The sequence below is a fragment of the Lodderomyces beijingensis genome, assembly GCF_963989305.1.
Source record: "Lodderomyces beijingensis strain CBS 14171 genome assembly, chromosome: 2".
Taxonomy (NCBI): Eukaryota; Fungi; Ascomycota; class Pichiomycetes; order Serinales; family Debaryomycetaceae; genus Lodderomyces; species Lodderomyces beijingensis.
In genome coordinates, this window is record NC_089971.1 from 2,132,147 (window position 1) to 2,157,851 (window position 25,705).

A 25,705-nucleotide genomic window follows, 5' to 3' on the forward strand; every position below is an offset into this window, starting at 1 on the left:
GTGCACTGGAAAATTTTCAAAGAAAAAATTCAACACCAACAACAACAACGTCTTGGGAGATAGAGAGAGACCAGCTAGACGTTAGTTCCCACTTCACGGCTTCAGCGTGTGACCTTCTTACTCCGATCTGTATCTGGATATAATCAATTATTCAAATAAACAGATTGACCATCTTGGAGATCCATCTACTTACCGTCCCCTTTTCAGAGAAAAAAACGCCACACTGGTGAGCAAATTTCTAGCAACAAAAAAAAAAACAGAAACTCCCTTCTTGTTGTTTTGCCACCTGCTCCTCCTCCCTGGAAAGAAAGTATTTGACCCCGTCTCCAGCCTACTCCCTCCCAAACAATCCATCTCCAAAAACCGTTTTAACCATACGATCTGCAATCATTCATTTGTTCTGCAACTACAAAGATCGGCTATTCCCTTTTGTTTTTATATATATAAATTTGTATTATTAGTACCATTTTTTTTTCACTACCACTAGCATTATTGATAGACCATCCATCCATCCATCCATCCTATATAAACACACACACTTGCATTATTCGAATCCTGTTGTTCCCGTTTCGAAAATCCTGAAAAAAAGTATAAAGCTCTTTTTAAAATAGAAAAAAACCAAAAAAAAAAAAAACCGAAAAAACAAAACTTCAATAAAAAAAACCTCGAATTTAACAGCCACCATGAGCCGTCAATTTCCCCATTCAAGTGCGCCGTTAAAGTCCATCAAGGAAGTCCAGTTTGGTCTTGCTTCCCCCGAGGAAATCAGAGCCATAAGTGTGGCCAAGATTGTGTATCCCGAGACGATGGACCAGTCCACCAAACGAGCCAAGGAAGGCGGATTGAATGACCCCAGGCTTGGATCGATCGATCGCAACTACCGGTGTCAGACTTGTGGCGAAGATATGTCGGAGTGCCCCGGGCATTTTGGCCACATTGAGCTAAGCAGACCCGTTTTCCATATTGGTTTTATTGCCAAGATTAAAAAAGTGTTGGAAAGTATTTGTTTCCACTGTGGCAAATTGCTCCTCGATGAGACAAACCCTTTGATGGCGCAGGCCATCAAGATCAAGGACCCCAAGAGGAGATTCAACGCAGTTTGGACGATTTGCAAAAGCAAAATGATTTGCGAAACAAGCGAAGTAGAGGGTGGCAGAGGCGGCTGTGGACACACGCAGCCCACCATTCGTCGAGACGGAATGAAACTTTGGGGTACTTGGAAAAGCGGTAACTTTGACGAAAATGACCAGCCTGAACGTCGTTTGTTGACTCCGTCAGAGATTTTGAACATATTCAAACATATAAGCTCAGAGGACTGCTATAGATTAGGGTTCAATGAGGACTATGCCAGACCCGAGTGGATGTTGATAACCGTTTTACCTGTTCCGCCTCCTCCTGTTCGGCCAAGTATCGCGTTTAACGACACGGCGAGAGGCGAGGATGACTTGACGTTCAAGCTAGCCGATGTTATAAAAGCAAACATGAATGTGCAAAGGTTGGAGATGGACGGTTCGCCACAACACGTTATTAGTGAGTTTGAATCTTTGCTCCAGTTTCACGTTGCCACTTATATGGACAATGATATCGCTGGCCAACCGCAGGCGTTGCAAAAGACGGGCCGTCCGATAAAATCGATTAGAGCAAGACTAAAAGGTAAAGAAGGCCGTTTGAGAGGTAACTTGATGGGCAAAAGAGTTGACTTTTCAGCGCGTACCGTTATTTCGGGTGACCCCAACTTGGACTTGGACCAAGTCGGTGTGCCCATCTCCATCGCAAAGACATTGACATATCCGGAGATTGTCACCCCTTACAACATCCACAAATTGACCGAGCTTGTTAAAAACGGGCCCAACGAGCACCCGGGTGCCAAATATGTCATTAGAGACACGGGTGACCGTATTGATTTGAGATACAACAAGAGGGCAGGAGACATTGCCTTACAGTATGGCTGGAAGGTTGAGCGTCACCTTATGGATGACGACCCCGTCTTGTTCAATCGTCAACCCTCTTTACATAAGATGTCGATGATGGCGCACAGAGTCAAAGTGATGCCCTACTCGACATTCAGATTGAACTTGTCAGTAACGTCTCCTTACAATGCCGATTTCGACGGAGATGAGATGAACTTGCACGTGCCGCAGTCGCCCGAAACGAGATCGGAACTTTCGCAAATCTGTGCCGTTCCTTTGCAAATTGTGTCGCCGCAATCAAACAAGCCCGTTATGGGTATCGTGCAAGACACGTTGTGCGGTATCCGTAAAATGACATTGAGAGACATATTTATTGAGTACGATCAAGTGATGAACATGTGCTACTGGATCCCCAACTGGGATGGGGTGATTCCTCCTCCGGCAATTGTGAAACCCAAGCCTTTATGGACGGGGAAACAGTTGCTCTCGTTGGCAATACCAAAAGGGATCCATTTGCAACGGTTCGATAGCGGCAGAGATTTCTTGAGCGCAAAGGATACCGGCATGCTCATCATTGATGGAGAAATCATGTTTGGAGTTGTCGATAAAAAGACGGTTGGTGCTACTCCCGGTGGGTTGATCCACAACGTTATGAGGGAAAAGGGACCAACAGTGTGTGCCCAGTTGTTTAGTTCGATTCAAAAAGTGGTCAATTTTTGGCTCTTGCATAATGGGTTCAGTATAGGTATTGGAGACACCATTGCCGATGCCGCCACCATGAAGCACGTGACGGAAACAATCCAGGAGGCCAAGTCGAAAGTGCAGGAGATTATTTTCGATGCCCAGCACAACAACTTGGAGCCAGAGCCAGGTATGACCTTGAGGGAATCTTTTGAGCACAATGTTTCGCGAGTCTTGAATCAAGCGCGTGATACCGCTGGTCGTTCGGCAGAAATGAGTTTGAAGGACTTGAACAATGTCAAGCAGATGGTGACTTCGGGTTCAAAGGGTTCTTTTATCAACATTTCGCAAATGAGTGCCTGTGTTGGCCAGCAAATTGTCGAAGGTAAAAGAATCCCCTTTGGCTTTGCCGATAGATCGTTGCCACATTTCACCAAGGACGATTACTCACCCGAGTCTAGAGGGTTTGTCGAGAATTCTTATTTGAGAGGTTTGACCCCGCAAGAGTTTTTCTTTCACGCAATGGCAGGTAGAGAGGGTCTTATCGATACCGCAGTGAAGACGGCCGAAACTGGTTATATCCAGCGTCGTTTGGTTAAAGCTCTAGAGGATATCATGGTCCACTACGATGGTACAACCAGAAACTCGTTGGGTGATATTCTTCAGTTTATCTACGGAGAAGATGGTATCGATGCCACGCAAGTGGAGAAGCAATCTGTTGATACCATCCCCGGATCAGACGAGAGCTTTGAAAAGAGATATAGAATCGATGTTTTGGAAAACTATTCCATTTCGGAATCCTTGTTGGAGTCGGCCAAGGAAATTGCAGGTGATGTCAAGTTGCAGAAACTACTCGATGAGGAGTATAACCAGCTTGTTGAAGATCGAAAATATTTGAGAGAAGTTTGTTTTCCCGGCGGTGACTTTAACTGGCCGTTGCCTGTCAATTTGCGTCGTATTATCCAGAATGCACAGCAGATATTCCACAGCGGGCGTGAAAAACCTTCCGATTTAAAGTTGGATGAAATCATCGCGAGCGTGCAAGACTTGTGCACCAAGTTTGTCGTTGTTAGAGGTGACACTCCGTTGGTGAAGGAGGCGCAAGCAAACGCCACTTTGCTCTTCCAATGCCTTGTGAGATCGAGATTAGCATCGAGAAGAGTCGTTGAGGAGTTCAAGTTGAACAAGGCATCTTTTGAATGGGCCTTGGGCGAGATTGAAACGCAGTTCCAAAAGTCTGTTGTCCACCCAGGTGAGATGGTTGGTGTCGTTGCCGCCCAGTCCATTGGAGAGCCTGCTACCCAGATGACATTAAACACTTTCCACTATGCCGGTGTCTCTTCAAAGAATGTCACTTTGGGTGTTCCCAGACTTAAGGAGATTTTGAACGTGGCCAAGAACATCAAGACTCCGGCATTGACGGTTTACTTGGATCCCGATGTGGCAGCCGACATTGAACTGGCCAAAGTGGTTCAATCCTCGATTGAGCACACCACTTTGAAGAATGTCACGTCTTCAACTGAAATTTACTACGACCCCGATCCACGCACGACGGTTATTGAGGAAGATTACGACACGGTTGAGGCCTATTTTGCAATTCCAGATCAAAAAGTGGAGGAGAGCATAGAAAAACAGTCTCCTTGGCTCCTTAGATTGGAACTCGATCGTGCCAAGATGTTGGACAAACAGTTGACTATGGCACAAGTGGCGGAAAAGATTTCGCAGAATTTCGGCGACGACTTGTTTGTCATTTGGTCAGATGACACCGCCGACAAGTTGATCATCCGTTGTCGTGTTGTGAGAGATCCAAAGTCGTTGGACGAGGATGCCGAGTCCGAAGAGGATCAAATCTTGAAACGTATTGAAGCGCACATGTTGGAGTCCATTTCCTTGCGAGGCATTCAGGGCATCACCAAAGTGTTTATGATGCAGCACAAGATGAGCCACCCGGATGCCACGGGTGAGTTTAAACAGGGCAAAGAATGGGTGTTGGAAACAGATGGTGTCAATTTGAAGGATGTCATGGCCGTTCCCGGTGTTGATGCTGCACGTACCTACTCGAATGACTTTATCGAGATATTGTTTGTGTTGGGTATCGAGGCCACGAGGCACGCGTTGTTCAAGGAAATCATGAATGTCATTGCATTCGATGGTTCCTACGTCAATTATCGTCACTTGGCGCTCTTAGTGGACGTGATGACGTCTCGTGGCCACTTGATGGCAATCACTCGTCACGGTATCAACAGAACGGACACCGGTGCGTTGATGCGTTGTTCTTTCGAAGAGACGGTAGAGATATTGTTGGACGCAGCAGCGTCGGCCGAGTTGGACGACTGCAAAGGTATTTCCGAGAATGTGATGTTGGGTCAAATGGCGCCGCTTGGTACGGGTGCTTTCGACGTTATGGTGGACGACAAGATGTTGCAGCAGGCGCCTGCTAGTGTTGCCATGGAGGTTGTCGCCGAGGATGGAGGAGCCACGCCCTATAGGGACATGGAGATGGAGGACGACCGGATCGTTTTGGACGAAGGTGCAGGTTTCTCTCCAATCCACAACCCAATGACCGATCAAATGAACGGAGGCTTAACCTCTTATGGTGGACAACCTACTTCGCCTGGAATTACTTCTCCCTTTGCTTACTCCAATACTCCAGGATATGGAGGTACCAGTCCAGCATATGGAGGCACTAGTCCGGGTTATGGTTACTCGCCAACGTCGCCTAGCTACTCACCGACATCGCCATCATACTCGCCTACATCGCCATCATATTCGCCTACATCGCCAAGTTATTCTCCTACATCGCCATCATACTCGCCAACGTCACCAAGTTATTCTCCTACATCTCCTAGTTACTCGCCAACATCGCCATCATACTCACCTACATCTCCTAGTTACTCACCAACATCGCCATCATACTCACCTACATCTCCTAGTTACTCACCTACATCTCCTAGTTACTCACCAACATCACCATCATACTCACCTACATCTCCTAGTTATTCACCAACATCACCATCATACTCACCAACTTCCCCATCGTACTCACCTACATCTCCACAGTACTCGCCAACGTCACCTTCGTACTCACCCACATCACCTTCGTACTCGCCCACGTCTCCGCAGTACTCGCCAACTTCCCCACAATACTCACCTACTTCACCTAGCTACTCACCCACGTCGCCTCAATATTCACCTACATCTCCCCAGTATTCACCAACATCGCCACAATACTCCCCGAGGTCGCCAGAGTACAAACCGAAATCCCCCAAAACTGACGGTAATTAGCCTCCTTTTGTTCCCTCTTGGATGTAAAATATAGTGTATTTAAAGAAAAAACGAAAAACATGAAAAATGTCTTTTATAGTTGAACTTTTTTTTGTTTCTTCTCACGCTACTCTTTTGCAGTGAAATCCATTTGGTCCCAAGACCGCCACCACCATCATCTACTCACCCTCCCTTGATGGCAAAGAGTAGTCGGCCCACCAACTCACAAGGCTCGACGCAAGCATGTGAAAAGTCACTCAAGGAGAGGGCAAACCGGAAAAACCAAGTGTTTAAACCATTGCTAGACAACCCGTTTACGCAGTCCAATCTCTGGCCCTTTGTTGAGCCGACCATCGCAACTGACATTTTGGACTTGATTGAGGCATTTATTGGACCTTTGTTCCGGGATGACAAGGACAGCAAGAGCAAAACGGAGGTGGACGGGGTCACGTTTGGGTTCAACTCCACAGTGAAGATTTTGGAAAGGCAAGCCGCAAACAACAGAGGAAAGCACAAGGACTCTGTTCGACAACTCAAATACGTCTTTGTTTGCAAGCAGGAAATCTCCCCGCCGTTTCTTATAAGCATGCTTCCGGTCCTTTGCTACACGGCGTCAAAGTCCAAGGACGATATGGTCAAGTTGGTGCAAGTTCCAAGGGGCAGCATGAAAAAGTTTTCAGACATGACGCGACGTGCAAATACGGGCATCTTGGGATTCAGTGCAGACTTGACGATTGCTGAGAGGCTTTTTGAAATCATTGACCGTCTGATTGGAGATATCGAGGCGCCTTGGTTGGCTCAGATTTTCGATGACGCGAGCGGCTTTTTTCCTCCCAAAGTGACGCAAGTGGCCACTGTCAGGGGCAGCAGAAAGAAGAGAAAGAGAGGAGGCGATGATAAGGAGGCCAAGTCTCCGAGGCCAAAGAAACAGGAGAAGGGAGAGAGGCAAGAGAAGCAGGAGAAGCAAGGAAAGCTAGAGAAGCTAGAGAAGGTAGGGGTGAACTCGGGCGACCTGATGGAGCTAGAGATGGAATTGAAGGAACCGGATAAACTGAATCCAGTGGCGGAACTGCGGACTTGAAACTGTGAACGTGAAACCCGAAAGGTGATGGGTTGACCCCACCATCTGGTTCCAGTGTTTGTTGTATATCTACATAGTTTCCCGTACATCTTGTTCTTTTCCAAAACGCGTGAAAAATGGATTCACTCTTTTTTTTTATATTTCCAGTCCAGAAGTTATCAAACTCCACTCCTCACGAACAAAACAACTCACCATGTCCAAGACAACTCTTGACTTGCCCTGGGTGGAGAAGTACCGGCCGCGGGTGCTAGATGATATCGTAGGAAACCAAGAAACGATCGAGCGGTTGAAAATCATTGCCAAGGACGGAAATCTTCCGCACATGATAATCTCGGGGTTGCCAGGTATTGGGAAAACCACGTCTGTTCACTGTTTAGCATATGAGCTTCTAGGCAATGAGTACTACCATCTGGCTACTTTGGAGTTGAACGCCTCCGATGACAGAGGTATCGACGTTGTGCGGAACAAAATCAAGCAATTTGCCCAGACAAAGATCCTGATACCGGCCGGGCGCACCAAGATCATCATATTGGACGAGGCGGACTCGATGACTCCCGGGGCCCAGCAGGCGTTGAGACGTACGATGGAGATATATTCAAACACCACGAGGTTTGTGTTTGCTTGCAACCAGTCGCTGAAAATCATCGAGCCGTTGCAGTCGCGTTGTGCCATTCTTCGATACAGCAAGTTGTCAGACGAGGAAGTTTTGGCGAGGTTGTTGGAGATTATCAAGGCGGAAGACGTGAAATTCAACAACGAAGGGTTACAGGCGATTATCTTTAGTGCCGAAGGGGACATGAGACAGGCGATTAATAACTTGCAAAGTACAGTTGCAGGGTTTGGTTTTGTCAACGACGTGAATGTGTTCAAAATTGTCGACCAGCCGCACCCTTTGGTGATACAAAAGATCTTGTCGAATTGCTTGAAAAAGGATATCGATTCCGCGTTGGAGTTGTTGGACAGTCTTTGGCACAAGGGCTACTCGGCAATCGACATTGTCACCCTGACATTCAAAGTTGCTAAAACTATTCCCAACGTCGAGGAAGCGAAAAGGCTTGACATGATCAAAGAGATTGGGTTTGCGCATATGAGGGTGCTAGAAGGAGTCGGAAGCTACTTGCAATTGAGTGGGATGTATGCTAAAATTTGCGATTTATATTGATATAAAAAAAAAAAAAAAAAAGAAAGTGAAAATTATGTCTTGTAAGCATCGGCCAACAATTTGAAATGGTTTATTTCCTCAGTGGCATCTTCGGCTTCAATCTTGACAATGTTTAGGATTAGAAAGTAGTTGTTGTAGAGGAAGATGTCCCTGTCCACTCCCTTAAAGTGGTTACTTGCTTTTGTAATTCCATTTTCGTAGTCGTGGGTGAGCCTCGTTATGCACAATTTCAAGGGCTCTCCGTTGGCCGATAGCCTTAGCAATGCCAGGAGGAAAAGGCCAAATTGCTGCGTGATGCTAATCGGTGCCAATGATTTGAGGGGGCTCTTGGTCATGTGTCTCTTTAAGGAGTCGCAATTGAGGTCGATAATCTTGGTGCATATCGGCCAAAGTATCAAGAGGAGCGAGTTTAAAAATTCATCGAGAATCGGGATGTGATTGTCGTGAAGCTTCAGCTGTTCGAGGTGCACCAATTTGATCAGGAGTAAGACCCCGTAAATGTCGCAGGTCCCCGTCGTGACATACTTGAGGAAATCCCGGCTCATTTCAAAGACATCGCCAAACATTTGAGGAGCCCAGCTCTGGTCTTTTTCGTCTCCTTGATAGAAAAATTCCACGTAGAATAGATATTCAACCGAAGCGTTACTCACCACAGCTAAAAGAAGCTGGCGGACAACAAATTCCATCATGTACGGCGCGGATATCGTTTCAGCCAACTGCGACGGCATGCACCGCTCCGACGCTGTCAAGTTTTTTATCCTTTGCTCAAAAGTGCTGAGGTAGTTGGGCGAGTCAAACACCGAGGTCTCCAAGTGCCGTTTCTGGAGCTTCTCCAACGCGTATATGTACTTCGCAAACTTGCTTCGGTAGTACCACCGCATGGTGTGCAGATAGGCATTTTGCAATTGCGAGGCAAGCTCTGGCTGCTGGGACCTCATAAAGTGGAAGAGGTTACTGGCATTAAGAAGCCTTCGCTGTATTTGCTGCGACGAAGACGTTTTGTTAGATCGTAAAAGTCGTATCTGGTCAATCAAGAAATCGCGTACTCTTTCAACCACTTTCGCTTTGATGAGGACTGCATCGTCAGAATTTACTCTTTCCAAGATCGAGTTGACTTTTTCAAGGTATTGGTTAGACAAGTCCTCTTTGAGCACCTCTTTCACGGCATCAGGAGGCAACACTTTTTCGTTAATTACTTGCTCCAACCGTCTTGTGGTTGTCTTGTTGAACCGCGAGTCCTTGGAGAGGTCGTTCGACTGCTGCTCCAAGGAGACCAAGCTCAAAGACAAGTTCTTGAGGTCCTCTGAGAATGAGTCGAGCGAAGATCCTATAGGCTGAAGCTTGTATTTCATCTGTGCAAGGGATTTGTTATACGAGTGGAATTTAGACATCAATTCAACGAGGTTGACATCTTTGCCCGGGGCATTTCCCAGCAGAACTTTCCCACCTCTATCATCAATGCTGTTGTTATTATTATCACCATCATTATCATCCAACGGTAAAAGCGATTGAAGTGCAGCAATAGTCATGGCGGTGGTGTAGCTTGTGACTGCCAGATTCACATCAAGATGTGTGTGCATTTGTTTTTCCAATTTATTTGTAGCTATAAATGCCGCCCTTGCTCTCCTGAATGAAATGAAATGAAATTGGTGCCAATGAAAGTGCCATGAAAGTGCCTCGGGAAAAGTGCACTCTAGCGCCAACGCAACGGGAGGCTGTTGAACATAGCCACGAGCCTGGTACTGCTCTTTTGATTCAAAGCGGACCTGGATGTGGCAAGAGTTTGTGCATCACGAGACGGATCGAGTTTTTGCTCGAGAAAAAAGTGGCGCCCGAGGAGATTATCATCTTGTCCATGACAAATAGAGCAGTCAATGCCTTGCAAAGTGCTATTTACGACTCGTTTGGAGTAGTTGCCGACGATTTGGTTGTCAAAACGTTCCACTCTTTTGCCTCGAGTTTGATTGATGAAAACTTCCACAAGTACTTCCCCGATCGCCCCCCGCGCACCGTGGTTGACGACGGGAGCTGGAAAAACATTGCCGATGTCTTTAATGTAAATGTGCGGGACTTGCAAAAAGCGGTCTCGGAACTGCTGAAACGAGCAAATTTGAATGACGATCCAAACTTGGGCAAGGCCTTGAAATATCTCGAGGAAAACGGGATGATTCCCTTTCTGGGCTTGATTACTTTGGCCATGGATCTTTTGGACGTGTCCAAGGCAGAGTTGCTGAGTTTGGCAAAGTCCAAAGTGTTGATTATCGATGAGTTTCAAGACATGCAGCCGAATCTCGCCAAGTTTGTCAAGAAAGTCGCCCATTATGGACAACCAAAGCATTTGACTTTAGCAGGAGACGAGAACCAGTGCATTTACGAGTTTCTCGGGTCGACGCCTTCAATGATGAGCGATTTTTTGAGAGATTTGGAGTTCCCGTATGAGGTGGTTACCTTGAAAGAAAGCTTCAGATTGACACCTGAGATTCTACTGTACGTAAATGACATTTACCCTTCGCAGATGAAGAGCATGAAAAATGAAGGTGTTGAAATTATGAAACAAGGCGATTTGTGCGAGGAGATTATTAGTTTGATGGCGCGTTCCGGCGGATTGCTCAAGTTTTCGGATTTTGCCATTTTGGTTCGAACCAACTCCGAAGTCGACGAAACGTCGCGGCACTTGTCGGAGACGTATGGGATCAGATGCAAGAAGTTCAACGGCCTCAGCTGGCTTTCATCGGAGCTCAACGTATACTTGAACATCTTGTTTCTTTTCAGAAACAGCTTTGGGTCCGACTTTGCCTTGTTGTTGTTGTTGAGGAAATTGGGGTTGGACAAGCGCGCGGCGGACGAGATGTTCACCAGCTACAGTGAGTGGAATGGCAGCAGTTGCAACAAACTAGAGTCATTTGTGCTCGAAAACTATAGCACCGAGCTGCCGCCATCATCATTATATGCTAAATTTGTAAAAACCGTTCAAGCGGAAAGGGCAAACACGCACACGCCTGCCGCAATTATGGGCTCGCTAACGAGAATAAGTCAGAAATTTGGGCTCTTGATTGATGACGGGTACTTGCATCAGAATTTGAATTCATTTTACCTATCGTTGAAATATGCGTACTCTGTTTACCTCCAGGATACAAGGGCCACGTTTCTCGAGTATTTCCTCCACCACTATTTTGATGCCGAACCAACGCTTGACGAGGAACTGGTCAACATATCAACCATTCACAAAGCAAAAGGCTTGGAGTTCCCCGTCGTATTTGTTCCAAAGCAAAGTTTCTCGCAATCGCGGCTACTTTACGTTGCCGCGTCAAGAGCACGAAATTTGTTGTACGTTGGTGGCTATGGACACAGGGCAACCGAGGTGAGTGAGGCCGAGCTCCAACTGCACATGAAGCATATTGCAGCTGACTTGAACCGCGCGATTCCTACACCAGGTAACTTGGCAGCTGGAAGACGTTTATTAAGCAGCTTTAAGAAAATTCTATGCTAGTTTCAGGAGCAAATCCATCACTTCTGAGCTTGTTGTTTCCTCCGTAGTTTCGACAGCCCCGTCTTTCATCTCATCGTCCAGGTTTGTCGACGAGGATGGCGAAGATGACGATTCTTCAAATTCGTTTACTACTATATCCTCTGCAAACGCAACCTTCCTGCTCGGTGTGACGTCACCCGGGCTTGGTGAGATTTTTCTCTTTTTAAACTCAACTTTTTCATCATCTTTTTCTTCTTCTGAATTTTCTGAATCTTCTTCATATTTGGGCAAATCATCATCATCGTCGTCGTTATCATTATTCTTATTATTGTCATCATCATCGCCATTGCCATTGTTGCCACCATGAGGTCGAGTTCGTGACACTGACGCTGACGCTGACCCTAGAACTTCTCCTTGCAACTGCAGCCGAACCTCGCGAATCTTTTTCATCTTGTCATTGACAACAGAGATTTTGCTCTCATCTGTTGCAATAGCGTCTGCTGTCAATTTTGCCAACGTTTCAAGGCTATCTCTGATTTTCTCTCGCGTTGACTTTATATCCTCGATGTTCTTGATTGAAACTTTGCTCAATTTTTCCAAGACATTCAATTTGTTCAAGTGGATCAGGGTCTTTGGCAAGTTGTCCGCGTTCAAGTTTAGATAAGTCTTGGATTGTATGCCCAATTGCGTGAGGTTCCCCTGACTAATGTCGGTCAAAGTCGCGATATGCTGGAAAAGGTCGTTGATGTGTCTCAACTCGGGAATGATCGATGGCAGTGCCGGCCTAGGTGGTGCTTGGGGTGCCTGGGGTGCCAGCAATACATGAGAAGGTGTTGGAGGTGCCAGCGTGGCCGATTTGAGCGCCTCTTTGAACTTGCCGATGAAATCCTCGTTGAATATCGATCTCTGTTCCCAGACTGAAACCACTCTGTCGACTTTGGCTCGTATCGTAGAATCTGCCGCGGCGTAAGCGGGGCCTATCACATTGGGAAGGATCCGGCTGAAGCTGTCAATAAACTGAAGCTTATTCTGGCGCTTGGCTTGCTGCACCACATCATTGCAAAGGTAAATTAGGAGCAACCGCGTGGCATTGGACGATGTTCGAGCAAGCTGTGATTTCCAAACATCCACCAACTCCGCAGCCCTCAGCGAGTTTGCGAGCATGTATTTGGAAAGGGAGGTGATTGACTCCTGAGTCTCATTGATATCGTCGAGCCTTGAAGCAAACTTGGATTGAAATGACATTCTTTTTTATTATTACTGATGGTGATGGTGGTGGTCCATCAACAAGATGATGGTGATGCGTCTTGGAGAAAAAAAAAAACAGAAAACAGAATCAATCTGGTTGTGGAATTTTCAAGATATCAACAAAACTTGCCACAATTAAACGCCATGGCGCCAAAGAGAACAAGAACGAAAAGCTCCAAGGACTTGAAGGTAGAGGTCAATGACAAAAAGACTAGGAAGACCAGCAGCAGTAACAGCAGCACCACCACCAACAGCGCAAGCACAAGCACAAGCACGAGTTCATCCCGGCCAAGTCCCAACTCGAAAAGGAAAGCGACGCCTATATTCACAGAGGACTTGATTTCATCCACAGACATCTCCTCGTTGGTGGATTTGATTAATGAGAATATACATACCAGTTCCGATGTCAATCATGCAAAGTATAAGGAATTGGCAGAGGAGCAGATGTCCAAAGACCACGAGCTAATCCAGCAGCTACGAGAAGAGAATGAAAGCTTGAGAGAGCTGATATCAAAACCGCAAGCGGAATATACATCTCCCATACGGAACATGAAGATAAAGCAAGACGATTTCGAAAAAGAAAGAGAGCACATATGTTTCACCCTCGACTTGTTGGAGCTATTGACTGGAATCAAGGTGACCAATTTCGAAGAGACTGCCACCCAGTTTACTTTTGATGTCAAGCAAACATCGGCAAACAAACTGACTGCCATAGAGTACCAACTCGTGGTGTCAAAGATTGAGTCTTCGCGAATAAACTACATTCCAGTCTTTATGGACGATGAGGAAGAGTCCGAGGCAAAAAAGACATTGATCAAAGTTCTACCGGAGTATTTATGCGAATGTCTATCCTTTCCATTCAACTCCTTGGCGCAGTTCTATACAAAAGTGAACAAGGCAATCAACCAAAAACCCTAATCACTCAACCACAAGCTTGCCGTCGACGTTTGCAATGGTGAGATTTTTCAAGAGCTTCTTCAACCCTTTGGGATCCTCCTTGGACGCTTTTTTAAGGACTTTGTACAAGTTTTGGTGTTTATTATTTACATGTGGAGCAAGCTTTGACTCCTTCTTGACCTCTGCTTTTTTAACTTTTGGCTCTGGCCTTGTCACTTTTGGCTCTGGCTTCTTTTCTGTGCTCTTCTGTGCCTTCTGCTTGCCCTTGCCCTTGTACAATCCTTTCTCGTACTTCTCCGCCTCTGATATGCAGCTGGTGTGCTGGTTGTGATCATTTCCGTGAAACGTGGTTGAACAATCAATGCAGGTAAAGTATGCGCCACGGCATCTCTGTTGATGTTGATTAAGCTTCTTCTTGACCACTGTATCATTGCATATTTCACATGAGAAGGACACCATTTTCCTGTCTTTTAAAGATGAAAGTCAAGATGAGATTATCATTTTTTTTTTTTGTCTTTTTTTTCGCTCGTGGTGGTGCTCGCGGAGGAGTCTTTTTTGCAAGAACATCACCAGATGGATTCGTCTTCCTTGCTTCGAGGTACTCTAACCATTTCATAGTCGTTTTGAACATCTTTCTCCAAGTGGTCCGTTAAAAGACCCTGCAACCTGTAGTAGTCGTCTCTTTTATCGACCTTTCTTTTGTTTTCAATCATGTTGAGCATTTCTTCTTCACCAAGTTGTTGGTACTTTTGGTCATACTGCTCCCACTTGACGCTGCTGAATTTCTGGAGATAGATCGAGCCGGCAACTATAGCTACAAGGAATGGTAATCCCAAGTACAAAAAATGGTTCTTCTTCACTAGCTTGGCATACCTTCCCGCAATTGATTTGTTGTAAATCTCTTGCTCTTTTTTGCTTCGATAAATGTGGACGCCAAACCTGGCCATTTTAGATGGTTGATGGAGAAAGAAAAAAAGGGCAAGAAAATAAACTTGTGACGTTATAGGTTGTATGATCTGTATGGATTCAAAAGGTCGACAGGGGATCGTTTCGTGGTCGATATATGGAGTGTTTAATTGTTCACCTTCAACAGCAATAATGCAAAGTTAGGCTTAGAACAAGGGGTACGGAGTGGATTTGCGAGTGATGGTGACAAGCAATCGGGCAGCGATCAAGAGGAATTGGCCGATAGCTGATAAAGTGGTGGTGGTGGTATGGTTAAAACGAAAAGAAGTAAGGGTGGTGAATTTTGAAATTCCGTGGTCCTTTTTTTTTCCTCTCTCAACTGGTTGCGAGAGTCTGAGGAGATACTACAAACTTTGAACCAGAGAACTTGTTTCAACTCTCAAATTCCTCTTTATATAGTTCCTCTATTTCACCAAATGTAAAAGGTACAAATACAAGCTCCAAACCGGCCGAGTCCTTCACGAGCTGACACATTTTGTGGTCAAGGTATTCCTTGAGAAATGTCCTGAATGTGACTTCATTGGAAATGACAAACTCGTCCAAGCTTTGGCTGTAGAGTGTTTTCAACTCTATGGCGTGCTTGACAGCTCCTTTCAACCCCAACCCCCGCGTGTCCGATGCAGCCTTCATCTTACTCAACTGGTTTTGCAACAACAACCGATACAAATTCCTGTGGTTTTCGGTCAACGAGCGCAAAACAAACTTGGCACCGAGACTGCCAACGTATTTTTTGGACTTGCCCAAGTTGAGCATGTCCTTGAAGGTAAGCTCTGTGGAATAGCCGGCAAAAGTCGTCAAATCGTGCCAGACAAAGTTTATGTTTTTCGCTTTGGACAGGTCCCACATGAGAGGAGCATTCACGTGGTCAGTGGACGTCATTGCCCAGATCTGGCGAATCCCAAATAATCGCGCCATGAGCCCCTGTGTTTTGTCTAATCGAAGAGCCTCGCCATCTATGTTGTGGACAATCAAAACAAGCTGAGCTTGTTCAGGCTGGTCTCGCATGTACTCCACGAGAAAGGGAACAGTTTCCGAGACGTGCTTGGGCCATTTCACCAGCTCATCCTTCACCAATATGCTCGCTACTTGAAGCACGATGGATTTGAAATCAATGTTTGGGTTATAACCATTCACAACCATGATCTTGGGCATATCTTTACCCTTGACAGTATTACTCCACCAAAAGCCAAAGTAGTTTTCAGCAAAGTCATTTATGAGACGAAGCTTTGAGCCTACGCCGTAAAAGTTGATGCTGAAGCCCTCGGACAACTCAAAGCACCACTGATGATACAAATGTGTGTGGGGTTCTCTCAATTCAGGTAGAGATTCATTTCTTTTGAAATGGTCACGGGTGACTCGTGGTGCCGACGCAGACAATGAAGTTGTACTTATTTTTACTCTTGAGTGCAACTGCTCAAAGTACCCCTCTGGGCCCTCCAAGGAAAAAGCTTGTGCGTCTAGTAGTCTCTTGTCATTCATCCTCGAAGGATCCTCACCGCCCATGTATCGCAGCAAGAACTCGGGATCTGCTATGTGGCCAGCTTCGTCTAATTCCGGGGTCGGCATTGGTTCAAATTGCGACTTGTCCTGATCTACAAAGGGTCGGTGAGGAAGACCTGTGATGATTGGCGCGGACTTGGCATCCGACAGTAGCATTCTCGTGGTGAACGAATCCGCGGATTCGGGTTTCGCAGATTTTGCGGGTACCGTCTTTTTCACACTCTTTTGGCGAGTGGTTTGCAAGATTTCGTCATCTTGGTGGAATATACTCTTGATCTGGGACGCTAGGACATCACGTCGCCGTGGCTTGGAAGGAATCCTGGTAACTGGTTTTTTTTTAGGCACATTCTCGTTTTCAGGCGAGTCGCTAACGGACGACTCCAAGTCCGAGTCCGAGTTTGAGGCGATGTTCAAGTTCAAGTTCATGTCCAGCTCAGTTGCAGAGGAATCCAAATCACTTTCATCTGGCCTCGCGGCGACGTCAATCTCAAACTCCACGTCGCTTCCATAGTTCCGTTGAAACTGGTCTTCTTTCCGCTCCAAGATCCTGGCAGCCAATTTTTCCTCCTGTGCCTCAAAGAATTCATCTGAGCTATCGTATTCTTGCATTAGCTGTTTGTAGACTGTGTTTCGAGCCCTCTTTCTTGCCGACTGCTCTAACTCCACCATTGATCTCTTTTCTGGTGATTTCATCCCCGAGCGTCCGTTGGGAGTTTTCACGGGCGAAAGCTTCACCACATTAAACGGTTTTTGAATTATGCCATCTCCTCTGATTCGCTTGGAGGGAGACCTGAATGGCGACACAATGGATTCCATTCCGTGAAGTTGGGTATGTGTGTCTGCTTTTTTTTTGCATATTGTATTATGTACATTCCAATCCGTTGTTGACGATAATTTTCTCGTCGGAATTATTCGCGCACGTGACTAAGCCGTGGAATATCTTGCTGTATTAACGAATACATGTTGAATATCTGTTGAGATGTGACAGGGTAAAAAGCTTTACTTTAAGAGAGGTGTGGACATTTGAAAAGGACGTTACATGATTCATTAGGGCATTTCCTTTTTATCTTTCTGGGTAGTTTATGTCTCTCTTTTGAATGGCCTCTTTCATACCCGTCGCTTCTCTTGGCCAGTGCTTCATCTTGACTCTATATTTTCGATTGGTTATTCTGCATTAGTGGCCGGCTTAGCGACTACAAAACTGGGAGAGCCATCTTTTTGGAAGATACTTTGTGGGAAGATGCTTACCCCAGACCCAATTTGGTAGGGGGTGCGCTATTTCGAGATGCGCTCACTGGGAACTTTGGTTGAGTTTGCTGCAAAAAAGGCGGAATCGCCAAGTTATCAACCAATTGGGTCAGATGGGTTTGCTGAGCCTATTCCTGGAATGTAAAGCGTCCTCTCAGTACAGTAATACCTAATGAAATCATCAGTAGCGTCACTGTTCGAATTGAACAAGGCCTGACTCCGCAGTAGACCCAACTATGCAGAAACCAAGAGACCCAGAGAGAAAGAGAAGCAGAAATAATGATAACTACAAAAACTCCAAGACCAGTAGTTTTGGACCTGAGTATAGAAAACCAGACTCCAGAGACGTAGAACTGATTGAGGGATAGGCAGTGAGATGGTCACGTGGTGGGGGAAATTGTTGAGCCGCGTGTAAAGGGAAGTGCGCCCGAAAAAGTGATGAAGCGAGAGTTGACAGAAAAATTACAGTCGCCCGACGGTTGCGCGTGCAAGGTCTCATTGGATTACACCGAACAAGCCAAACTTTGAGGAGCTAGGGGACAACACCAACACAGGGTGTGGATTTTTGAGTAGATGGGTTGTGCTTGGAATCTAGCCATAGAGGGAATTCTTCAGACTCGGCAAAATTGGAGCTAATTCGAGGTTCAGCCAACTCCTGATTTTCACGGTGAAACCCCACTGTGAAACAGTCATAAACTCTGCCTTTTATTGCTCCTCTGTACCCTCCAAAGTGTTATACTCCAACGTTGCATACGACCACCTGTTTCTGCCCGTCACCTTGGGCAAGTACTTGTACTTGACAAAGACAAACACGAGCAACGACAACACGGCGCCGCCGACCAAGTCGACAAAGTAGTGGTGCGTGAGGTACATGGTGCTCCACCACAACCACGCGGCGTAGCCGAACCATAGGTACTTGCCGCGCGGGAACACATACGTTAGAAATAGCACCTCCATGATGCAGCAGCCGGAGTGCAACGAGGGAAACGCGCCGAAGATGACGGGGGAGGTGCTGAACCCGGTGGTGTAGAGGTCCACCCCGAGCATGGCGTCGATCCTGCCGAGCCCGCCTGGCGACCCGCGCATGGAGTAGCGCGCCGGCTGTAGCCCGTATAGGTTCTTGTACCACGGCGGCGCCGCGGGGAACAACATCTGGAGGATGACACCCGCGAGGTTCATGTAGCCAAAGGCAAAGCCGTATGCCTGGAGGGACGTCGGCGGCGCCCACACAAACACCGCGGCGGCAACGACAAACGGCGCGCCAAAGTGGAAGAGCCCGTACGGGCCCCACGCGAGGATGTCCAAGGCGGTGGTGGTGGCCGCGGCCAAGACGTTGGACAAGTCGTCGCCGTAGAGCACCGTTTCCATCGCGGGGAGCACCTTGACGGTGATGGGCAACTTCCACAGCGGGGGGACCTTGGCACAGGCAAAGTAGAGTGCCAACCAGGCGAACACAGGGAGCGCCGGGAGGAAGAACTGGCTAGTGAGGGGGACAAGCAATAGCAAGGTGAAAACGGCGAGCACGAGGAGCTTCCAGGGGGTGGGTGCGGGGTACATCGTCCACACCAGGAGCAACACAGAAGCTAGCACGGAGTAGTGGATGGCCTCCCCCGGGGACCACTTGTGATGACGTAGCCTGTGGAGGCTGGTGCGCACATTGGTGTTGGACTCAAGGGTGCCCCTTTGGGTATAAAGCATGTTGATAACTTTGTTTTTTTTTTTTACTTTTTTTCTCCACTCCCTCTTTAATGCCGGTGGACGATCTCAACGACAGGGTGGTGATCACCCACGGCAACAACACCGCCACCATTCTCAAGCACGGCGCCACGGTCATCTCCTGGGTCAACAACGGGGAGGAGCAGTTGTGGCTCTCACAGGGGGCCCGCTTGGACGGCTCCCGGCCCGTGCGTGGCGGCATCCCGCTTGTGTTTCCGGTCTTTGGCAAGCAGAAGGACGAGCACCACCCCACGGCCAAGCTTCCGCAGCACGGGTTTGCCAGGGATGCCGAGTGGGAGCTCCTAGGGCAAACCACGGAGGACCCGGTTGGTGCTGAGTTTGGCCTCGCCGGGGGGAGGAGCGACTGGCCATACAAGTTCAGCCTTATCTTGAGCGTGACCCTCGCCAACGACAAGCTAGCCATGGCCATTGATGTCAAGAATGAAGACGAGCAAGAGTTTGACTTCCAGTGGTTGTTCCACACCTACTTGCGGGTCCCTGATATCACCGACGTGTTGGTGACCAACCTCGCCGGGCAGCACTGCGACGACCGTGTGGTGAACGCAGGGTACACCGAGAAGGCCCCCGCCGTGGCCATCACTGGAGAGTGCGATAGGATGTACGTGGGAGTTGAAGACCGCACCGTCCAGGTCCTCGACAAGGGCCGGGTGTTGTTCTCCCTTGCACGGAAGAACTTGCCCGATGTTGTGGTGTGGAACCCGTGGGACAAAAAGGCCGAGGCGATGGCCGACTTTGCGCCGAAGCAGGGGTTTCATGAGATGATATGTGTCGAGCCGGGCCACGCCGCGACGATGGTGGTGTTGCCGCCGGGGGGGACCTGGAGCGCCGCACAGGAAATCGCCGTTGGGGGGGAGATCAGCCTCCAGGGGGGGATCTTCTAAAGTTAGGAAGTAGCTCTAGAATATATAAGCGTTGTACTCTCCCGGCTTTTCTCTTTCATGCAGTAGCTTGATCTTGGAAAAAGGTTGAAAATTGAGGGAGCTAGGGGGGGTCAAAAAATACACTAAGAAAGACAATTTTTTAATGTAGCCCCCACTTGTAGCCTCGATAACTCCACCAATACGCACCCTTTTTCCAAGCCGCTGGTACCAGAATAAAGGTCAGAAGCAGGGCTTTCCAACTATATCTTGATCTCACGCGTTGAGGCTGGAATTAACTTAGCTAGAAAATTGAAGAAGTTAGGGTGGTCATAGTTAAGAGTTTCATAGTTAAGTTAAGAGTAGTTTTCACCCAATTTCTGTGCCAATTTTTGAAAATTTGAAACTTTCCCAAAACGGTTCAAATACATTTCTAGTGTTTAGTTTGAGGTTCCACGAGTCTAACCATGGTCTCAACATTAGAAAAGGATGAGATTTGAAGGTGTTAGGGTGGTGTTGAGTTGCCCCCACTTGGTAGCGCTGACACTAGCAGTGTCACGAAAAAACATGACATTAAACGCGACACAACACTAAGACAATGTGTCACAAAAAACATGACATTAAACGCGACACTAACACAAGACTTGGACACAACAGGTAAGTGTCGCAGAAAATGGGACATGAAAATGAGACACTAACACACCATACTAAGATTAGAGTGGCCCACACACTAGCAGTGTCACAAAACATGCGACACTGAAACGAGACACTCACACAAGACCAAGACACTAACACTGTGATAGTATTGGTGTCACAAACAGAAATGACACCAAACGAGACACTAACATTAGTAGTTTTGTCATGAGAAAACATGACATTAAACCGCGGCACTAACTAAACACTAAGACACTAAGAGTTAAGTGTCGTGAAAGTTTGCGACAGAAAACGAGACACAACACAGTGTTAGCAGTGTCACAAAAAATACGACACTAAACGCGACACAAGACACAACACTAAGACACCAGTGTCACCAAAAACATGACATTAAAACGAGACATATAACAAGACACTAGGACGAGAGTAAGACACCAGTGTCATAAAAAACATGACACTAAATACGACACTAACACAACACTAAGACACTAACACTAAGAAACTAGGACAAGAGTAAGACACTAACACAAGACTAAGACTACATCAAGACACCAGTGTCGCAAAAACTGCGACACTAAAACGAGACACTGACACACAAGCCTAACACACTAGCAGTGTCGCAAAATAGAATTGACATTGAAGTGCGACACGAAGACAGTGTTAGTAGTGTCACCAAAAATGGGACATTAAAAATAGACACTAACACACCATACCAACACACCATTGTCGCGAAAAATGGGACATTAAACGCGACACTAAGACATTGTATAAGTATCAGTGTCACATAAAATGCGACATTGAAACGCGACACTAACACAAGACTAAGACACTAGAAAGAGTAAGACACGAACACTGTGTCAATATTGGTGTCAAAAAAAATGAGACACTCAGACGCGACACTAACATGCCATACTAAGACAAGAGTAAGACACTAACACAAGACTTAGACATAGTGTCACAAAAAACGCGACACTGAAACTCGACACCAATACTAGTATAGTGTCACATAAAACGAGACATTAAAAAAAGACACTAACACACAACACTAAGACAAGAGTATGACCAGACTAAGACACCAGTGTCACAGAGAACGCGACATTAAAATGCGACACTCATACAACACCAAGACACCAAGACAAGGCACTAACACACAACACTAGCAGTGTCGCAAAAGATGAGACACTAAAGCAAGACACTAACACCTAACTAGGACACTAGGACACCAATGTCACATAAAACGAGACACTAAACAAGACACTAATAGAGTACTAGCAGCAGTGTCACAGAAAACGAGACATAAAATGCGACACTAACAGTCTGTCAGCAGTGTCATAGAAACCGCGACACTAAGATGCGACACTGTGACTTAACAGTTTGACACTAAGAGACGAGTGTCGCAAAAAAGAAATGACACTAACACGCGACACTGACACTAAGACACCAGTGTCACAAACAAAAATGACATTAAAATGCGACACTAACACACTAAGGCACTAACACTAATAGTGTCACAAAAAACATGACACTGAGATGCGACACTAACACCATACTAAGACACTAACACCATACTAACACTAGTATAGTGTCACAAAAAAACATGACACTGAGATGCGACACTAACACACTAAGACAAGAGTTGGTCCAGGTAAGTGTCGCGTGACATTAAGACACAAGAGTAAGACACTAAGATATAACAGTCAAGTGTCGTGTGACACTAACACACTTAGGTAAGTGTCGTGTGACACCGATCCTAAAACAGTTAAGTGTCGTGTGACATTAAGGTCAAAACTACGACAACACTAAGTCCAGTTAAGTATCGTGTGACTGTTTCACGGGGGGATTTATTTACAAAATCCCAACCTTGACAGACACTGAAAAGTGCTCCATTTCAGCTCCCGCCTATACCAATCTGCGCAGAATCACCGCGCGAGAAACATTAGTAAGAAAGGTAACTCGTCAAGTTGAGCCACTCGAAAAATAATAGCTAGTCCAAGTTAGTGGCCATAGTTAGTGTGACTGAACTCGCCCAAAACACTTCAACTACATTACTAATGTATAGAGGAGACTTCCACGAGTAACCCTGTGGTCTTAGAATTAAAAAAGAGTGAAAATTGAGCGAGTTACAGAAGCTCAAAAAAACACTAAAAAAAGACTTAACAAATTTTTTCAAAGTAGGTATAAGTCCCCACCCCACTTGGAACCTCGATAACTTCACCAATACGAGACCTTAGTAAGAGCCGCTGGTGCCAAGATAAAGCTCAAAAGCAGGGCTTTCGAACAATATATTGATCGTAAAGAGAGGCTAAGAATTGAGAGAGCTGCATTGAGACAAAACTTGGGACTGGGCTAGCACAGTCATTATCGCTCCTCACCACCTACTGGCATTACCATCATTCTATTCAGCTTTCTAGCTGTCGATTGGTACCGAGAACGTAAACAGAGCTTAAATATTGACAGAGTTAGAGAAGCTCGAAGTTGGGCACAAAGAATATCACTCCCCTCGGCTTGACAAAAATATTTTTAAGTAGCACCCACTTGCAGCTTCGATAACTCCACCAATACTCCTCCCCCTGACAATCGGCTTATACCAAAATAAAGAGCAAAACGAGGGCTTTCTAACAATATTTGGATCATGTAGAGAGGTTGAGAACTGAGGGAGTTACTCCGGCATAAAAGTTGAAGTCGGGCTAACAGAGTCAATATCGCTCTTCACCTTCCCCCGTCATTACTATCTTCTTGTTCAGGTTTGTAGCTGTCGATTGATATAAAGAACGTAAGCAGAGCTTGAATATTGAGTGAGCTAGAGAAGCTCAAAGTTGGACTAGTTGGAAAGCACCCCCCTCGGCTTAACAAAAAATTTTTTAATGTAGCAGCCACTTGCAACCTCAAAAACTCCGCCAATACGTAGTCTTTGTCAACGCTGCTGGTATCAAAATAAAGCTCAGAAGCAGGGCTTTTCAACAATATTTTGATCTTGTAAAGAGCTTTAAAACTGAAAAAGTTACATTGACATCAATCTTGCACCTTCAGCAACAGAGTCAATATCGCTTCTCACCACCAACCGGCATTACCATCCTCTTATTCAGCTCTCTAGCTATTGATTGGTACCGAGAACGTAAAAACAGGTTAAAAACTGAGCGAGGTAGGGAAGCTCAAAAAACTACTAAGAAAAAAGACAGTAGAAAGACTTAATAAAATTTTTTTAAAGTAGTTCCACTTGGAGCTTCAATAACTCCACCAATACTAAACCTCTTCAAAAGCTGCTTATACGAAATTAAAGAGCAAACCAAGGGCTGTTCAACGGTATTTTGATCGTAGAAAGAGCGTAAAAACTGAGGGAGTGAACCCACGTTAACAGTTTGCACACGCAGTAACAGAGTCAATATTGCTCTTCATCTCTTTTGGCTATTACCATCTTCTTATTCAGCTCCCTAGCTGTCGATTGGTATAGAGATCGTAAAAATAGGTTGAAAACTGAGCGAGTTAGGGAACCTCAAAGTTGGGCACTAAGAAAAGACTTAACAAATTTTCTTCAAGTAGGTAAAGGCACCCCCACTTGCAACTTCAATAACTCAACCAATACTGAACGTTTTTAAAAGCTGTTTATACCGTTTTACAGAGCAAACAAAGGGCTTTCAAAAAATATATTGATCGTACAGAGAGGTTGAGAATTGGGAGAGCTGTATTGACATAAAGTTTGCATCCGCCGTGAAACGGTCAATATTGGTTTTCATCACTTTTAGTTATTACCATCATCTTATTCAGCTCTTCAGCTGTCGATTGGTACCGAGACCTTGAGGAGAGCGTGAAAACTGAGCGAGTTAGAGAAGCTCAAAGTTGGACTCGAGACAACAACTCTCAAAGTAGGTAAAGAGCGCACACTTTAGACCTCAATAACTCCGCCAATACTTAACCTTTTCCAAAGCTGCTTATATCAAAATACTGCTCAAATGAAGGGCTATCACCTCCAACTTACAACAATTAAAAAGGTTGAGATCTGAGAGAGTTACATACTAGCACCGCAATAACACAGAGAACCCCTCTCACAACAACTGTCATCACTGTCAGATTATTCAGCGTCTTAGCTTTAGATTGGTACAGAAACTCTTAGAATCCGTCAAAATTGGCATAGAAACTTGGCAAAATTTTCAAAGTCAGTAGAAATAACTCTAATACGAGACATTTTCAAAAGCCGGTGGTGTCAAAATAAAGACCAAACAAGGGGCTATCCAGCAGTATTTAGATCGTGTAAAGAGCTTGAGAATTGGGAAAGTTACATCGACATAAACAGTTGAGCCGAAATAACATCGCGCACCGAGCTGATTTCTAAAAGCCGCTATCACTATCCTTTTCTCCAGCGTTTGAGCTGTCGACTGGTACCGAGAGCTTGAAAAACGGTTGAATATTGAGAGAGTTAGGGAAGCTCAAAAAAACACTAAGAAAAGACTTAGCAAATTTTTTTCAAGTAGGTAAAGAGCCCCCACTTTAAGCTTCAATAGCTCCACCAATACTCAACCTCAAGGAGGTCTGCTTATACCAGCATAAAGAGCAAACAAAGGGCTGTCATTCTCAAGTTGCAGCATTTGAAAAGGTTTGAAACTGCGAAAGTTACATCGGCATAAAGACTTGGGATTGGGATAACATAGTCAATATTGCTGCTCTTCAACCGCCGCTATTCGCAGCTGCTTCCCCACTATTTTAGCTATCGATTGGTATTGAGATCTTGAACAGAGCTTGAATATTGAGAGAGTTAGGTGAGGTCAAAAAATACTAAGAAAAAAGACACTAGTGACTTGAAAAAAGTTTTTATAGTAGCACCCACTTGAAACCTCGATAACTCATCCAATAAGAGACCTTTCGCAAAGCCGCTGGTATCAAAATATAGCTCCGAAGCAGGGCTTTCAAACAATCTCTTCATCGTAAGAAGACGTTAAAATCTGAAAAAGTTGCATTGACGTAAACACTTGCTCTTGCAGTAACATTGCGACCATCGCCGGTCTCAAGCAGACGCCATCTCTATCAAAGTTCTCA

General features: G+C 45.8%; 11 protein-coding genes across 11 annotated transcripts; 6 read left to right on the forward strand and 5 right to left on the reverse strand. All coding sequences in view use genetic code 12, as the record gives it.

The window, feature by feature from the left end:
- Positions 1–683: 683 nt before the first annotated feature.
- On the forward strand, positions 684–5,876 carry LODBEIA_P20330 (DNA-directed RNA polymerase II subunit RPB1; the record flags this gene model as incomplete). The annotated part of the gene is made up of 1 exon (XM_066971988.1): positions 684–5,876. The coding sequence occupies one exon, from the start codon at positions 684–686 to the stop codon at positions 5,874–5,876; it is 5,193 nt and encodes a 1,730-aa protein (XP_066828971.1).
- A 175-nt stretch (positions 5,877–6,051) lies between these two features.
- Positions 6,052–6,936, forward strand: LODBEIA_P20340 (uncharacterized protein; the record flags this gene model as incomplete). Its single annotated transcript, XM_066971989.1, has 1 exon — positions 6,052–6,936. The coding sequence occupies one exon, from the start codon at positions 6,052–6,054 to the stop codon at positions 6,934–6,936; it is 885 nt and encodes a 294-aa protein (XP_066828972.1).
- A 193-nt stretch (positions 6,937–7,129) lies between these two features.
- Positions 7,130–8,098, forward strand: LODBEIA_P20350 (uncharacterized protein; the record flags this gene model as incomplete). The annotated part of the gene is made up of 1 exon (XM_066971990.1): positions 7,130–8,098. The coding sequence occupies one exon, from the start codon at positions 7,130–7,132 to the stop codon at positions 8,096–8,098; it is 969 nt and encodes a 322-aa protein (XP_066828973.1).
- A 32-nt stretch (positions 8,099–8,130) lies between these two features.
- On the reverse strand, positions 8,131–9,627 carry LODBEIA_P20360 (uncharacterized protein; the record flags this gene model as incomplete). Its single annotated transcript, XM_066971991.1, has 1 exon — positions 8,131–9,627. The coding sequence occupies one exon, from the start codon at positions 9,625–9,627 to the stop codon at positions 8,131–8,133; it is 1,497 nt and encodes a 498-aa protein (XP_066828974.1).
- Positions 9,628–9,764: 137 nt separating this feature from the next.
- On the forward strand, positions 9,765–11,588 carry LODBEIA_P20370 (uncharacterized protein; the record flags this gene model as incomplete). Its single annotated transcript, XM_066971992.1, has 1 exon — positions 9,765–11,588. One exon carries the CDS (start codon positions 9,765–9,767, stop codon positions 11,586–11,588), a length of 1,824 nt encoding a protein of 607 aa, XP_066828975.1.
- Positions 11,589–11,605: 17 nt separating this feature from the next.
- Positions 11,606–12,812, reverse strand: LODBEIA_P20380 (uncharacterized protein; the record flags this gene model as incomplete). The annotated part of the gene is made up of 2 exons (XM_066971993.1): positions 11,606–11,627; positions 11,680–12,812. 2 exons carry the CDS (start codon positions 12,810–12,812, stop codon positions 11,606–11,608), a joined length of 1,155 nt encoding a protein of 384 aa, XP_066828976.1.
- Positions 12,813–12,959: 147 nt separating this feature from the next.
- LODBEIA_P20390 (uncharacterized protein) lies at positions 12,960–13,733 on the forward strand (the record flags this gene model as incomplete). Its single annotated transcript, XM_066971994.1, has 1 exon — positions 12,960–13,733. One exon carries the CDS (start codon positions 12,960–12,962, stop codon positions 13,731–13,733), a length of 774 nt encoding a protein of 257 aa, XP_066828977.1.
- Positions 13,734–14,278: 545 nt separating this feature from the next.
- On the reverse strand, positions 14,279–14,659 carry LODBEIA_P20400 (uncharacterized protein; the record flags this gene model as incomplete). The annotated part of the gene is made up of 1 exon (XM_066971996.1): positions 14,279–14,659. One exon carries the CDS (start codon positions 14,657–14,659, stop codon positions 14,279–14,281), a length of 381 nt encoding a protein of 126 aa, XP_066828978.1.
- Positions 14,660–15,050: 391 nt separating this feature from the next.
- On the reverse strand, positions 15,051–16,994 carry LODBEIA_P20410 (uncharacterized protein; the record flags this gene model as incomplete). The annotated part of the gene is made up of 1 exon (XM_066971997.1): positions 15,051–16,994. One exon carries the CDS (start codon positions 16,992–16,994, stop codon positions 15,051–15,053), a length of 1,944 nt encoding a protein of 647 aa, XP_066828979.1.
- Positions 16,995–18,131: 1,137 nt separating this feature from the next.
- Positions 18,132–19,124, reverse strand: LODBEIA_P20420 (uncharacterized protein; the record flags this gene model as incomplete). The annotated part of the gene is made up of 1 exon (XM_066971998.1): positions 18,132–19,124. The coding sequence occupies one exon, from the start codon at positions 19,122–19,124 to the stop codon at positions 18,132–18,134; it is 993 nt and encodes a 330-aa protein (XP_066828980.1).
- A 50-nt stretch (positions 19,125–19,174) lies between these two features.
- LODBEIA_P20430 (uncharacterized protein) lies at positions 19,175–20,044 on the forward strand (the record flags this gene model as incomplete). Its single annotated transcript, XM_066971999.1, has 1 exon — positions 19,175–20,044. One exon carries the CDS (start codon positions 19,175–19,177, stop codon positions 20,042–20,044), a length of 870 nt encoding a protein of 289 aa, XP_066828981.1.
- Positions 20,045–25,705: the final 5,661 nt, after the last annotated feature.